Source organism: Lates calcarifer, linkage group LG5 (genome assembly GCF_001640805.2).
Source record: "Lates calcarifer isolate ASB-BC8 linkage group LG5, TLL_Latcal_v3, whole genome shotgun sequence".
NCBI classification, from domain to species: Eukaryota; Metazoa; Chordata; class Actinopteri; family Centropomidae; genus Lates; species Lates calcarifer.
Genome location: NC_066837.1, coordinates 28075401 through 28093062, shown reverse-complemented (window position 1 = coordinate 28093062; position 17662 = coordinate 28075401). Strand labels below are relative to the sequence as shown.

At 38.7% G+C, this 17662-nt stretch overlaps 1 protein-coding gene across 1 annotated transcript in view; it reads right to left on the bottom strand.

The window, feature by feature from the left end:
• The window catches only part of sorcs3a (sortilin related VPS10 domain containing receptor 3a), a 202299-nt gene that overhangs the window by 27405 nt on the left and 157232 nt on the right, over positions 1-17662 (bottom strand). Inside the window, 9 exon segments of the mRNA XM_051070891.1 lie at positions 3173-3344; positions 4809-4922; positions 9206-9339; positions 9447-9564; positions 10216-10323; positions 11513-11604; positions 12098-12174; positions 13305-13407; positions 14908-15054. Of these exon segments, the coding sequence (XP_050926848.1) occupies positions 3173-3344; positions 4809-4922; positions 9206-9339; positions 9447-9564; positions 10216-10323; positions 11513-11604; positions 12098-12174; positions 13305-13407; positions 14908-15054 (1065 nt within the window).

Genomic DNA, 17662 nt, shown 5'->3' with positions numbered 1-17662 from the left:
TAGCTAGCAGCTGTCTGCAGGTACCTGCCTGATGACACAGACAGCAGGAGATGAATCAGTTATTAAAGTGGATGTCTATTCTCTACTTAGTTAAGGAGTTGGATACTGACTGTGTGTGGAATAGCCTGTATTTGTGGACTGAATAATGGAAGCAGCCTTGCAAGTTTTATTATCCTTGCTCAACTATTTTGCACAGAAAAAGCCTTTAAAATTCAAGTATTTCAATCACATTTTACTTTTGTTGCAGTTTGAAAAAAAAATCTTTCCAAAGCTTGAAAAAAAAAATTGTGGTGGCTATGGCCCTGGGAACATGTTAATTAATTAATTAATTTTTTACATGCAAGACGCAATGTTCTTAGGGTTAGTATATTGTTCAGGTTGCATTTGTTTGGATGCATACTTTGGATGGAGCACCCAATGTAAGTGTCCCTTTCTGTAAGGCTCTTGTCAGATTCTTGACAGTAGTTACTACCAACAGAGTTACTGTAGAGTTTCTCTGTGCCACAGGTACAGGAGTATACTGTTCTCTGTCAGTTCATTGTCATTGCAAGAATTTATATAATGTTATCATGCAATTATTTGCATTTATGCTGTCATACCATACCACCACTGCACTCACACATACACTATATACTGTAAACTAAACCTTTCTAAATGGCAGAGAGAAAATAAAGTGAATATGCAGGTGTTTCAAATTCCCTGTCTTTTCCTTCTATGCCAAACATGAAGCGACAGATAAATTCTTTGTCAATTGTTTGAGATTTGGTTGATGTCATTTAGGTACAAGTCAGTTGCTTCTCTGCCAGCTGCTTAGTGAAAAGTGAATCACTTTTACAAAGCTCAACTGTAGCTGTAATTCTTTTGTCACATGGCAAATAAAACCAACCCAGTAAATGCATCATGTGGCTCATGTTGGTCTTATCATATCCCAAACCATGGGTCCATCTTCTTCATTTCATCCTTATTTTTAAATGTGGGTATGTGCCACAGAGTCTTCTACACATTAAATATTTAAGGCCATTTGCTCTCCCCAAGAAATACAGCCATTGCAGGCTTCATGAATATAAATTAAACTTTGAATTCATCTTGAGAATTTTCTCAAAAAGAGCTGATGCCACAAGGATTCTTACCACACCCTTCTTTTATCGCACTGCTGTTCTACCCACCTCCCTTCCTCCACTTTCCATCAGACTATCCCTCTCTTAATGAAAGAAACAGGCCTCAATTCCTTAACTCATCACACAGTAATATGACAACTGGGCCTGGACAACACCCTGGGGGACACACACTTACGTTCAGCTGTTGAAATCACATGAAAACACTGTTGCTAACCTCCCAAAGCCTGCAGTTAACGGACCAAATCAACAGACCATATTCTGCCTTTGAAACATTTAAGACAGTTTGTTTGCGACCAGGCAACCTGGCAGGCCTGGCTGTGACCACAGCGCCTCTAACTCACTAACAGGGCTTGTGGGGAGGTCTTTTACTTCTGCCTCTGGCTCAGTGTGGGTGATTTAGAGCAGTTTGATTCTATTAACTTGTTTAGAACCAAGTTACTTTCCTAGAAATCACCAGACAGTACTCTAACTTCAGGGTTCAATAGACTGTATCTTAAAATGCTTTATAGACAGGACAAAACACCTTTACATTCAGTCCAATGTAGCACTGTCTCATTCCTTTGCTATGCAGTAACCAATACATTGGCTTTTATTTCATGTATCTTTAAACTTGATAATGAATATTTTTGATGTTAACACTAAATGATGATAATCCAATTGTTAGATTATATCTATAATGCATTCAACAGGGTGATATAACAGGGTTTATGTCTTTGGGGGCATATAATAACATATGCTGAGTTTCCAGAAATTATCTAGAGGTAATATGTACAAACCTAACAACAATGGACCCAGTGCTGTGCCTTGATTGATGCCACATATGATGTCTACTTTTCCAGACATAAAATTCCCAAGAAAGCTTATTAATGATGGATTAGTCGATTGGTAAAGATAGTCAACATCATTTTCAAGAGTCGACAAATTTTTTATTGGGTGGGAGGCGGGACGAGATTTAGGTTTTACTTCACAGAGACACGGAACACAGGACGTTGAGAGCGGCTGTTTGCTCAGTTTGTTTCTCTGATAACTGAAGATCCAGACGTCTGATGACAAAAATCCTTCATCTCGTTTAAGATTAAAGTTATAACATTATATAAAGTGACAGTGATGTGACTTGAAACATTAAGAAAGTAGTCTGCTGAAAATGTTTTAATGTGCTGGCGCTTACGGATAACACTGTGGATTTATTGAACCTAATCGCTCATGTGACAGCAAACGACAGGAACAAATAGCTTTGGTGACTTAAATGATTTTAGATGATATGCAGCTACAGCTCTGTAAAAGAATCTGATGGAAACCAAGAAAGTAGCAATGACAGCTGATGCATGGACAGCTCTCACGTCAGATTTTTTTGGTCACTTTCACCTGCTGTTACATCGATGACTGGAACACTTGAGGTTGTGTGCTGTAAACTCGCAGCACTTGCAGATGAGCCACACACTACTACTAGTCTGATGTCCGTTGTTGATGAGTGGGGCTTAGGGAGGGAAAGTTAGTTCATCTATATGCTACAGTGTCTTGACATGACAACATATTATTGTTTTGATTTGGGTGGAAGGCAAGTGTTAACTATGATGTCACAACTTATCGACTAATCAACTTAAATTGGCTTTATTAATCAACTTAAACTTTTATATATATATATATATATGTATATATATATATATATATATTATATTATATATATATATATATTATATATATATATATATACACACACACACATATACACACACACACATAGTGGTGCATTTACCAGCTACACATTTCCATAAGGAGTTGGTGGAGACCAAAACAGAGCCAAAAGGAGAGAGGATATTGGACTTAGATTAAGACAAACAAATCCAAATGAATACTTAGCCTATCAAATGAATAGTATCTTCTGGATGTGAAGCTGGGCATTTGTTGCTAATTTGTTAGCTTAAATAACTATAGTGTCTGTCAAAGGGCTTTTCTGCTTCACAGTAGCACAAAATAAGTTGAATAAATCACCGTCTTAGGAAAACAGATATTTAGCTACTCTAGTGAGGGAGACATATTAATTGTGATCTCACCTCATCCAGATGCACCAGAAAGGTGACGTTGCTGCCCAGGTTAGCAGTGAGTTTGCCATCTTTGGTGGTCAGTACGAGTCCTTTAGGAGGTCTGTTGGGGCACTGCTGCTTTCTTGCCGTGTACATTTCTTTCACTCCTTTAGTGCAGTTGTTCAAGACCACTTTGCGATACCTTTGGAAAGACACAGAAGTTGAAATTAAGTGATCAACTTTATTCTATTTTGTTGTTATCAAGTTCAATCTCATCACGTCTACATATCACTTTAATTGTTAAAGTAATACCCTGGATACTTTATGAGCTTGTGGGTTACAAACAGTTTTGTTAAACTCAGCAGAGCGGTGGCTACAGCTGTTGTGTGTGAATAGCCTTGCTGTGCAAAAACAGACTAGATGACAACTGACAATACAAGCTGTGTCAGAGGCTGAGACACCTTGCAAAGCTTAATCACAGCAGTAGTGAATAAAACACTCCCACTGTGATTAAACTTTGCAAGGTGTCGGTCCCCTGGGGAGCTTCCAAACCAAACACTGCTGGCACAACAAAGAAAAACTGATTCTAATGAGAAGTAAATTATTATACCCCAAACACAAAACTATGAGGTCTTTATTATCACACACACACACACACACATATATATATATATATATATATGTACCATCTGCCCCTTTAGTACAGATTCTCTGAATAATTGGCAACTGTGACAGGAAATTGTCAAAATTGAGTGCAAAGTATTTGACTGTTGGTCCATAACATCACTTACACACTACTTAAACAGTGTCTTTGATGGCCATCTGACCCTTTATCACACTGACATATGAAGCAGTTTATGCCAGTGATGGAGGCAGTACCCAGATGTTAAAGTTAAGTTAAAGTGAGGCTTATGAAATGTTTGAAGTAAGAAATAACATAAATATTCTTCTAGCAAAAACAACAAAAATGCACTCCTGCTCAATTCAGTACACACAAATATTTTGCCCCTATGGTCTTACTTAGGGTAGTGTGAGTAGTTAGCAAACTTTTTCTAGATACTGATAGTAATGTGAATATTTGGTTACTTTATGCCACTCATCTACTTGTGTCATACACTACTTCACAGAAAAACATGATGATGTCTTTAAATTAGTATTAGTACAGACTTTGGTGATGGCACATAATATCCAGGAAGGCTTTGGACAGCTCCAACTTGAGCAAGTCTAATCAGCCACACTGACTGTAAACATGTGGGTATGCACTGCATTTAATTTGTATTTATGATAATCAGTTGTATGATATAAACTTACCATATCTCTCTATGTAACATCAACAAGTATCTGGTAACTTCAACTCCTAAATAAGTAAATATTGTGTAGTAGAAGCATAAAGTAGGATAATTTGGAAATACTTAGGTAAAGTACAAGTAACTCAAACTTGCAAGGTTGGGTTTAGACCATTTCAGATTGTGAGCAGCTGTGTCTTGCTGCACAGCATCCTATTCAGTTTTGGGATCATTAAATTGGTGACCTGTATCTACCCTGCTTGAGCATCAAAAAGAAATCCTCCAAAACAGATACATTTGTGCAAAAAAGCATATGAATGAGCAGTATATAACATTATACACTATAAATATAAATTGCTAGTAAATCAGACAGTCCTTACCCTGTGCTGTTGAGGTAATTTTGGCCCTGGCTGCAGCTTCTGGACACAGTAGAGGGATTGAACCAGAATGCAGGCCGGCAGTTCCCGTCCCCACGCCGTTCATATCCATAATCACTGTCCGACAACAAAGCACATTCACACAGCACCTGATCAATATCAGCATGTGAAAAGGAACATATTGTCATACAGTGTGTACTACATCCCTGTCTTATCTTTCTCTTTATAACTGGTGACCAGGGGCCTGTCTGGCACAGAGACCCATCATTATTATGTATTGATTAAGGCCACTGCTGACAATTGTGCCACAGCAGTATGAAACTGTGTATATGGAAACACATCCTGGAGGGAGGGTTTGTCACAATACACAGGGAGGACTAACTCTCACTGCTAGTGTTTCCAATCAGAACATGATTTACATCTAACAAAGCAAGGTAAGCAAGTGCCCATTCTGATAATGGTCGTGACATTGATTTATCAATTAATTACCAAGCCAGAACAAATAAACAAAACTAACAAGCCTGTGGCTGACCAGCCCAGTTTGATTCTGTGATTACCACAGTGTGACTATTCATTAACAAACTGTCAAGACAGATTGGCTGCACAGGTGCATATGGCCAATGAGGTAAAAGGTCAGTATGAGGTCCTTATTTGAACAGAACAGCCGAGGGCAAATCATAAGAGTGAGATTATGCACAACAGTGCACAAGCGTGTGTGCATGCATAATTGAGGTCATGGCTCAGCCTTTTCATGACATTATTATCACATTTCTCTTTTGATTGGTGATACATTATAGTTACTGGGAAACCATTAAATATTAAAAGAATGAATATATATATTTTTCCATCTTGGAGCCAATGCAATACCTGAGTTTTGATACCAAAATGAAATTTTTTCAGTATCTTAGTTTGAGGAGCAGAAACAAACTGTTCTGTTCTGTTCTACAAACTATTTTCCATTTCCATTGAACAAAACAGTTTATTAGTTTAGTAGTGTTTAATGTCTTAAATACAATTGTATAATTTGGGAAATATTCCTTACCAAGTTAGCCAAGTTAGATGACAAGGTCAATACCAGTCTCACATCTGTATGGTAAAAAGAGGAGCTAGAGCCAGCAGGTGATTAGCTTAGCTTGGCAAAAAGAGTGGAAGCAACAGTTAGCCTGGACTCTGCCCAGAGTTTAAAAGCAGGACCTACCAACACCTGTAACAGCTAGTAATTAACACATGGTATGTCATTTGTTTAATCTGTGCACAGAAATATGAACAACATGACAACTAATGATTTTGTTGAGTCAAGTGCTGAAACTGCAGCCATATTGGACTGTGGGAGGAAGCTGAAATACCTGGAGAAAACCACTGCAGGCAAACTGCACACTGAAAAGCCCCAGCAAAACTAGAGTTCAAACCCAGAACTATCTTTGGCGACAGTGCTAAGTCCTGGACCACCATGCCAGCCAACAGGAAAAAATAAGTCTCTGCACATTTTTGAGTATCTTGGTTATGTGTTGCGCATGTAAACCTGGCTCTGTAAGACCAAATAAAGCCTTATTCCAACTTTTGAGGAACCTAGATACAATACTATGGCATGTAGACATCTTATCCAGATTTAGGAATCAAGACTCATATTTCACATGAGCTTCGTATCTTGAGTAAGATAAATACCAGGATACTAGTGTCGATGTAAACACACATTGTTATCTTTAAGGAGTCCTGCAAACTAACAACATTTCACAATTTTTAATGAGAAACTGCCAAAACACATGGAGTATAACACATATGTTTTAACCCCTTCTCACTTTCTGATTTGGTGATGCTCATATGCTACCATAGTTACAGTTTCAAGTCGCACTGATTCTATCTGTGGAGGGCATTTTAGGATCCCTACGTCATTGCTGTTACAAAAATTGGATGTGAACTTGTGGGTATGGCTCTTTTCCACACAAAAGGTACTGCTACAGGCCTTATATTCCAAATTTAATGCCAACAAATACATAAATGAGTAAAATAAAAATAGGCAGGGCAAAAAAAAAAAAAAAAAAAAAAAAATATATATATATATATATATACATATATATATATAGATTTCTACCATGTTTGTGCCTCTGTAACTTTTGCTCCTACACTCATACTGACTTTTTGGTTCTAAAATTTTAAGAGTTACAATGCAAAGGAGACCAGGGTTAAGACTAGAGGTGGGAATCTCTAGGCACCTCACAATTTGACTCAGTTATGATACAGAGGGCTGCCATGCAATGGTAAAATGATTATCCATGCATCTTTTTTCTCACTGTGTGACTACTTGGCACTTTCAAAGCAAAGTACTTGTAATGATCCATAATAACGTTAACAACACTTTCTTCAGTGATTCCATGACTTCAATTTTGGTCTGATTGTAGAGCGTCAGGATTGATTGAAAACTTTTTTATTTTTTTGATTTTTCACATTTGTGAATCAATCCAGAATTGTCCACGTGCATCACGATGCATCTAAGGGTTGATTTTTTTCCCCACCCCCTTGTTAAGACTGTAATTATAAGTGTTAAAAAACAGTAACCTTTTTATTTTGGGTACATTATTTTCAGGCCTGTGCAGTAAAATTGGGGGTTTCAGGTAATACCTTAAATTCACGTTACTAACACATATTTTATCACACATTGCTGCCATTCTACTTGACTATCTCATCACAACGGCACCAGACCAGACTAGAGTAACCCTAAGTGAAATGATGCTAGTTTTCAATACTTTTGCATAGTATGTGCTACATTTTGGTCAGTAATCAAAATCATGGAGGTTTAGATTCCAGCCTTAAGCTTTGGTAATATAATTCTATTCTTTGCAAGCAGGTCTCTGCCATGCATAGTTCAGTCAGTCTAATAAGTATGCACTTGAGCTGATCATGAGGCAGACAGACTCTTCATACCTCAAATTAAGTTAAAGGGGTTGAGTGTCTTTCCTCATTGATGGGTTTTTTAAATCCTCATTTTAGAATTTTATGCGTGCACCAAATAAGTCCCTGCACAGAGACAGAGCAAGACAGAAATCAGACCCAGACACAGAAAGAAGATAAGACAGACTTTACACTAGTTCAATGAGAACCAATTAGCACCCACTCTCTGACCTTCTACAAACACTATTTACATAACTGCTGTATGTTGGGATGGCTTTTTTCTGTTCCCTGTCATTACAAGATAAAAAATACAACTGTTTAGGATTTGCATACAAATTGAAACTATTTACACCCCCCACATCGTCTCAACAGAATTACAAGCACAGCAAGCTTTGCAGACAGACACTACGAAGACAGGCATTATGAGCAAATTGTGTAAAACGACCCCAAACTTATCAGATTATTGGAAAACACACACGCAAATAGAGTAAATTAATGAGACACATGAATAGCATATGCAATGAATTCCACTAAACCGCTGAAAATTGGCCTCTAGGATGAACAGTGGAAATAGTGTTTATACAGGACTCCTCTCTTGCCTGGGCTCTATGCTTCACTTGTTGGACTGTTAATTCACTGGTCACAGAAGATGACACACCCCATTTACTGCTAAGGACACCCACTTTACATATTTCCCATCCCTTTTTTTTTTTTTTTTTTTTTGGAATGGTAGTGACCATCTCTAATGTAATTTTGTCGTGCTGCTGTAATACAGACCAGTTCATTGGTTCCGATTTAAATTAAAAAAAACACACACACATCTGTAGTTTTCAACAAGATAAGTGGTTCTAGTAGTGTAGCACTAGAAGATGAAGTACTATGTCTGCAAGAGCACATACCCATCAAAATACATCCATATCCACTCAGTGGATTTAGAAAACCATTAAGACGAGAAAGTATGTTAGAACATAGTGGTAGAAAGTGGTAAGAGTAGAGCTTTTTAACTCAAAACACTGGTGTTATTTTCTAATCTGTGCCTGCTTTGCACCAAGTTCATCTTATAAAGGGTTTAAGTAATGAGAGCAGGTTGTTTGTAACTAAAGCAGGTAGGTCAGAGCATAGGTAAGAGGTAAGAGCATATTTGAGTGGTCTCAGTAGGATATTCAATGGTATTAATGAAACTGGATGTATGCAGATGAAACAAACAAATGGCTACTGAAGGGCAGCTGTTTTTTAAGAAGCCAGAACTGTTTTTTTCCTACTTTTAATTGGGTCTAACATGTAACTAAATAACCTGTTGAGTTATATTCACACTGTCAGAAACAATCAGACTCGGCAAGTGCCCAATAGAGAATAAGTAATAAGTAAAGTAGTGCTTCAACATGTGTGGCAGTGTTAGAGAACAAACACAGCTGTTAATGAAGTTCTTTTGCAGACAATGGAGAGAAACATAATCCCCCTTGACATTTATGTAGAAAAGAGCTATTGTATAAAGACAAACTTCATCTTACCATTCAAAATCATGAGCTCTGCAAATACAGGACTCCGCTGAGAGGATTCGGGAGTAGTCTTTTCCCAGCATACAATAGTTTCCAGGCCTACGCTTCATGTAAATCTGTTTTTGTCCCATCACGCATGGCTCACCCTGTGGTCACAATATGCACAACAATTATGGTCAGTGATTTTCTTTTTATGGTGTGTAATTTAACACGGTAAGTTTTCCACACGTATGAAATGTTTTTTTTTTCTTACCTGGTTGTGTAGGTGCCAGGTTTGATAGTCCTCCTCGGTGCATTTCCTGCTGAAGATGGACTTGTAGTCTATCTTAATGAGCTGCCATTCAGAACGGTGGCTGAAGTGTCCAAAAAAGCTAATAAAGAGAAATAACAAACTTCAAGAAATTGACAAACTTTCTTTAAATCAAAATAACACGAGGTGATACAATTTCCTCTCTACATTAAAGAAGAATAGTGGTATTGTTAAGTTTAGGAATTCAGACCAAATGCAGACACACACTAAGGGATGATGATTAAATGGGTTGGGGGGGTGGTTTAGGGCCTGTCGATCAAATCTTATCAAACCACACCTACGTAATTCTGATGAAGCAAATTAAGTTGATGAATTTGAGTGTTAAACTCTTAATATGTAATAATTAAACATGTTTTTTTAACTATAATTGTTGCATATTTAGCCATGACTTTTTTGAAGTTTTGAAGCCACGTTTCCAGGGGCTTTAAGATTTCACAACAGCTGTAAAAAGTGATTTCCTTGACACAGATCTAATTAACACCCTACATGATGTGCCCCTGTACCTTCATAAAGACTAAATACCATAAAGCTTTCAATGGAAGCCTTTTTCAAAGGTCTTCTATCTGTCTAGCCTTTATACTCAGAAAAAAAACTCAGAGGACTAAATAAAAAGGAGAAAATACCATCCACCTTTTACTCGGCCAACAATACCCTTTACGAGGACAAAAATCAGCACCTTCATTTGTCCCTTTTTGGATTTTTCTGGACTTACGTCATGATTTGGTTCTCGGCCCCAGCCTCCACCAAGACTCCATCCACGAACAATGGCACAGAGGAGAAGCTATGTTGGATCCACTGCCTTCCCTCATCAAAGCTGACCCTGTGTATGTGTGTCAGAATGCATTCTCATCACAAACCCAGCAATAGTGATGGCACAGAAACAGACGCTCTGTATTAGAGCCTGGTCATAGGGGAGGATTTAGGTGGAGATCAGAATGACTGGCTTGTCTCAACAGACGAGTCTCTGAGTCTCGGTGCAATTAGCTACTGTAGCTTTGGGTAAATATCAAAAGGCTGAGCATTAAAAGGGGTATTTAAGAGACAGTCTGTCTAGTTATCAAAGCAGAGATGCACAAAACTGCTTTCAGAGCACATGAAGAGAGGAAGTGTTTTGGTGTCAAAAAGGAAAAAAAGTAACGTCGCAGGTCCTGGGTAAAGTCTACACCAGGGCAAAAAAAAAAAAAAAAATAAGACCAGAATAGAACTGTTTCATGTTTGACTACAAAACTGCAGAGGGAGAAGGAGACAGCAAAAAATTGGACAGCTTTCATCATCGAGGCCCAGGCTCTATTGATTCTGACAGCTTATCAACATCGGTGCTGATGTGAGAACAACGAGGAGTACCTGAGTGTGACATGGGTTGAAACACTGCTGAGGCCTGTGCTTGGAAGAAAGAAAATCCCCCGATGCTGCCTCAAAAAACCCCCACTGCCTTCATTTGGCTAAAAGCACTTGCAACAGAAACGTTGACATGAACCTATTATGAGATTCAGGCCGGGGAAGTGTTTAACACAGGCTGAGAAAGCAATACTGTTTCATAGCTTCTGCTTCGTTCTATCTGTCATTTTTTCCCACTTCCTCTACCATCGTTCTTAAATTGGTTGGGAGACAAAAATCCAGCAGGTTACACTTCACTGGCTCTAAAACTAATTTTAAAATTGTTGCAAAAGCAACTGGAGAACAGATCTGGTCTCACTTGGATTAGCCTGCACTGAGGCAAAGCGTAGGCACCCGATTTGGCAAGAGGAAAGCAACGTGTTAATGAAAACAACGGTTGGGGGGGGGGACTCAGCCTGCTGGCTGTTAATGATAAGTGGCTAGAAAAAAAAATCTCTCAAATTAGATTGCCTATGACTTCTTTTTTCAAGAGCAACACTAAATGGATCAAATGTCACATATAATATATATATATGCACATTTTTTGGACTGTAAGGTCGAATTAACCTAAAAATAGCCACAGGAAATGGGGAATGGAATTTAAGAGGGGAAAGTTCTCTAAATGGACGTACCACAAGTGTCTGGTTGGCACAGACGGCTGTTTCACAGCGACAAGGGCCCCTCCTTTATCCAGAAACCACACATTGTGCTCCTCTTCGAAAATCTGAGCAGATATATGCAGAAATTTACCCTTAAATTACTGAAATATGCAAGCTAGAAGCAAGAAGTCTGTTTTTACTTATTACTGTCTGAAATCAAGGGCGCACGGTTTCAAAAATGAATTTGAATTTTGAGTTGTAAATCTGCTACTGCTATGATAGGCTTTTTCACCAAAGACATTTCATAGCAAAGTCAAAGGAGTTACTATTAACACCATGGAACTCAAACTGAAGCAATTGTATCATTTACACCTGTGATTTCTCTACTGGGATGTGTCAAAAATGCCACATGAAAAGGGCTATTGGAAACTACATATGTGCCTTGCTCAAGTGGAAACTAAGGAGGCGGCTTCACAAAGTTTCAAATGGGTTGTTTGACAAGACACACTAATCCAATACACATTTGAAGAGCCTGTAACTGTTATGTCAATGTTTCAAACTGTTGTACAAGTCTGTCAGTTGGCTTGATCTCGGTGTGATTCCTGGTGCGAAGCTCACCTGTCTCCAGCTATTGCCAGCATCAGATGATATGAACATGCCAACGTTGTTGTAAGAAAGCTCTGCTCCAATATTTCCTGCATTGGGAATGCCAACAGAAAATGTGACACAACAAAATCACAGAGAGATCACACAGATAAAGGGCCATATGTGTTTTAAATACATGCTGCCAATCACGCCATGTCTGTGATCAATTTATTCCTTTGGCCTGAGTCCCAGATAGACTTGCTGTCTCTCAGTTCATGTGAATAATACAAAGAAGACCCTGGGTTAATTCCTATGCACGCCTGCATTATTCAGCCAACATAATGTGAGATGTGGAGGAGGGTGGGTGCATCCCTCGCTCCAGGCAGTTTTCAGTGTAACAACACACTGCTCCAAGCCTTTTTCCTATGAGCACACAGCGAGTGAACTAGCTTCTTCTGTCGATCTGCTCGACTATCTTGGCCATGGCTCAGTAAATAGGCATGTGTTTGATCTGGATGGTGTTTGTCATGTTGGTGAGATGATCTCTGCACCAGCTGACGTCTTAAAAGGCGCAGCGGGCATAGTGAATCGTGGTGCCAAAGCAAAGTCTCGGCCAGCGACGCACAAACACACACTCAAAGACACACTGTGCAAGCAGGGAAGCGGAGATGTATGTTTATTCAGCAATCTCACACATCAGAGACAAAACAGACAGATCCAAAGACAAACACACACTCACACATCAACGTTCACACACACAGCAAAAGGCAGACTTTTTCCTGCTGACATGGCCACTGCTGCTGACACGTCTATTTGATCTTAACTCATCTCTCTTTCTTTACTTCAGTTCTTTCAACCACTCTTGCAGGCACACAGACACTGCACAGCTTTCTCACACATGTATAATTGGCCGAGTTGCTTATCATCCAAACAGGTGGACATGTGATCCACAACATGTTTGCTGTGGTGGAGGTTGAGATCACAGCACACAGCTCAGTGTAGCTTAAAGAATCTCTGACACAGAATCTTAAGTGGGAGGATGGAGAGGTCACATCACTGCTATATTAACTAGCCTGTTAGTTGACTCGATAACATTACAGTTTTTCATACAAAATATTTAGGTTGCATGATCAAAAATGTTGCTATGGTAACAATGTGTTTCAGTAATACTGTTTTATTTTTGACTATTTATCAATGCTGTGTGGTTTCATTATACATACTCTGTGGGGTTTTGTCTTACCTGTGGCAACTATGATTCCTGGTGCAGAGTCCTTGGTGGAGATTGTTCCTGACAAGTATGGGTTCTCTGACATTTGCAACTGGAGATGAAGTGAACAGAAAGGCTGGAAAAAGAAGAATAAAACAATTGGAGGAAAAGAAATACAGATGTCAAAATACAGTACTAGATGAAAACCATTACTCATTTAAGCCAGCCAATTATTTAGAAGTAAACATTACTTTGTCTAAGTGATACATACACTGGATCATATTTCTCATATTCAAATATGATCTACATCAATTGTATTCTCAACATGCATCAGCTTATTTAATTGCCTACCAGGTAATAGTAGAGGAGAGGGAGTGTGGAGCCTTCATTTGAAAATGATAGGGTCAGAACAAAGATGTTCAACAAAAACAAAACCAACAAAAAAAAAAAAAAAATCTCCCAGAGAGAACCAAATGTGCTTTCATAAGTTTTGCTAATTGCACTTAATCTGTCATTAATACAAGGAGCAATGGAATTTGCATTAAAGTACGAAGCCAAGTCTCCTGGGCATGTACACAACAGAAGACAATTACATTTGTTCACAGAGCAGAAAAGAATGTGTCTGCTTTCATCTTTGCAGCAGACAGCATGTCACTGGTGTAAGGACATCAAGGGCAGTGGGACTGAACAGGATAATCAAAAGGAATCTACAGCAGTAATTAAAATGTCACATGAATGCACAATCACAGGGAACCTGTAAGCCACAACACACGGCACCAAAATCACCTCTTAAACAGCATGAAGTCCTCCTAATATCCCAAACATGATCCCGCCTAACAGTTGCCTGTTAGTTTTAGCCGCCGTGAGGCTGTCTAATGAGGAAGGAGGTACCAGCAACACATGCAGTAGATCTGGATCTGCCAGTGTGGCACCTTATCAAGCATAATGTGCACTTCCTAACACATGTCATTTAAAAGAAACATCTATATTAAGCACTAATATCAGGTTTTGTGATTGTTTGACCAAAATGTAACTATTATAGATTTTTATTTATTTCTTTTATTTTATTTGAAATGTAGCAATTATGATAGCATTTTGGCATAACATTAATGCACTGTGAAGTTAGTGACACTTCCTAGTAAGACACAGTTTAAATAGGCTTCACATGTTGTAACTAATGGCATTATTACAGATAGAAAATATTTTACTGATGCTTTTTTTGACAAGTTTTAGTTAACATCATCGAGATTAGCAGTTGTTAATGTATAGAGCTACAGTTGTACTACTGTTGTTTCCACTACATTCTTGTTGTTGTGGTGCCATTATAATCCCTTGTGCAAGGTAAAGTATTTAGCTCGTTGTACTAGAACACTGTCACAGCAGTGGCCCATTTGCTTTCTTTGCAACTGCACTATGCATTGCTACAGTAATCTAAAGATAATTTGTAAAGCTACTGAACATACCAAAACACCACTTCTTGAATGGTTTCACTATAAATACATTTTAATATGAAGGTGGTGGTAATTGACAATTACTTGTTAATTCTATATGCTATTTTTCTACATACAATTTCACATAGCATCTCTATACATAAGCACATAATCTTTAAAGCTATAATAAATATACCATATCTTACCAGTATGCAATGGATGTCGTTTCCATCCAGATCAGTAGCAGGGGCCTGCAGGAGCCTCCAGTCCCGGCCCTTGTTGTAGGTGATGTAGGTCTTCACCTGGTTGTCTTGCCTCTTGTTAGCTATTAGCATGCCTTTAATTCCTGCCACCTGATGTACACAGACACACAACAGGTTGAATCTCATCTTTACACTCTTAATACAAATCAGCAGGAGTAGTTTATATCTATCTAATGCTCCCATAACCGTTCAGCTCTCAGTTGCAGATGAAAAAGCATACCCAGTGTTCTCATCAGAAAGGGCATTTTGTGTGTTGAGGCAGCAATTTTCACAACATCAGTTAAATGCAAATAGTGTGCTTATCCTTTCATGCTGTGTCTGACAGTCTGGCAGACACCATCAGCAGAGCTGACTGCATTTTCTTATAGTGTTAAGTGCTATTTGTAATTATATCCTTACATGTTTCAGCAATGAAGACAGGACAAAATGATGACCGCTGAGAAGTGACACCCTGTCTGTTCTCTCTCAGTTAAACTGAATCTCCCAAAAACACACACACATGTACCAGTCACACTTACAGACACACACCCTTCCAAAATCCTCCCTGCAAGTTGTCTCTCAGGGATTAGACATATCGCTCAAAAAAACCCAAAGCATGATATGCAATGGAAAGGACAGTCACTCCAAATGGTTGCCATAGTGAGGGGCTCCAGTTGGATGTGTTTCCCTCCCTGAAGGGGCACGTCTGTATAAGTGGCACTAATAGGCAGCGCATTTGACATTGTCATAGAAACATGGCGCTCAGGATGGATGCGGCTAACGAGGGTCCTCCAGTCCTTAGTCAACCTGACCTGTCAGTCACTGCAGCAATTATTTATTGCCTCCACCTCCGTAACGCGCATGCATGCGAAAACACACACACACACACACACACACACACACACACACAAAGGAAAGAGAACCACTCAGTTCCACTAGCACACATTTCCCTCTATCCATCACTCACACCACCAACACTCTACCTGACAAAGTGAATGATACATAGATCTCTATTCTACTTAACAGATTACTCTCAGCAGTACAGTATTAAAGGAATATACCAACATTTCAGGAAATTCTTTGTGCCTTAGTGCAATAATGATTTAAAGCAGTTCTGTTTTTTATTGCGCACAAGTGGAAAGAGTGTGCTGCAGCAGTGTGCAAAGACTGTGAACACCCAGCTGTTTGTAATGATATCATGATAGATATGAATGATAACTTTGTTCACCAAGTTCACACAGCCTGTTTCAAGGCAGAGGACACTGGTCAAACCTCTGAACCACTGTAAAACATTCACTCTTAAAAACATCTCTATTTGCTGACATTGTATTCAGCACTAGACTCTGTTGACTTAGTCTAATTATCATACAATGGGGAATTCTTAAAAAAAAACATAAGGGGGGCCAATTTGATTGGTCAGCATTTACAGCACATGGACGCTGTGTACATGACCCTCATTGTGCTTTTAAACCGAATCTAAATATAACCCACATACCCAAACATAAGAAAAATAATATGAAACCATTGCATTTTGTTATATTACAATATCAATATCACAAGATTAATAGTTCTAATTAAAATATATGACACCTAAACTGACTCTGTCTGCCTGCTGTTTGGAGCTGGGCAGGTAGGACATAGGTGGATTTATCAGCTTTTTTGATAAAAACAGCTAAAAATTGACAAGGGTTGTCACCATAAGTGATACACAATCCACTGTTTGTACTGCAGATTCTGTTTCTTTTGAAAAAGACTGCTTTAAGATAAATCTAAGTAGATTTACATTTAACATAGTGTTGACCATCATCTAACAGTACTCCACCCATCAGTATATTGCTATTGTGGTGGTAACTGCCTTGTAATCTCAAAATGAGTAATTTTTATTTTTAGTAGTTTTTCTTCTTGAACTGAATGATCACATGAGAGAATGAACCATTTCAAAATATGCAACAGATTAAAACATTACTGTCAATTAATCTGAAAAGGTTGCATTTCATTGAAGAGCTTCTGTATTGGACAGCAGGGGTTTGCTAATTATTTCATGTGAAGCATATTAGCATTCCACAATACATTATATGGCTCATTTGTTGAATCACAGCTTTGTGGGCTTAGGCAGGCTGGCAGGAAAGCACAAACATGAAGGGCCACATCATCATGAATATCAGCACCACCCGAATCATCTAATACTACTCTCCTGACAAAACCCACTTCATGTTTTCAGTCAGTCATTCAGAGCTGGCAAGAGAGCTAGCAAGCAAGGCAAGGGAGAGGGATAAATAAGTTTTGATACAGTGAACCCAAGCCAATCACAGTGATAATTGCCAGGGAGCCACCTGCTAAACCACCTCTCAGATTGAAGGGAAGTTTAGCGGGTGATGTCAACAGAAAATTAGTTTGCACAACAAAGGCTCATGATTACAGAAATTGCCCTTATCCAATTTGATTGACAATAAAATAATCCTTCTAATTTATGAGATAATTGTGCAATTTACTGTGTGAAAATAACATTATTAATTTGTAAAGAGAATGCAAAGAGAACAGAGGCCCTCTGGGAAGAGACATGACTTCTAAGTGGAAGAACAAAACAACTTTACATACTGATTCCCCTCTGGTCTGACTGGAGCCGTGCCTTCTCTTTGGAAGATTAGGTCTGTGAAGTGCAGTGTGCTGGGTCCAACAACAATGAATGGGATGAGTTCCATAGCCTATATCACCCCAT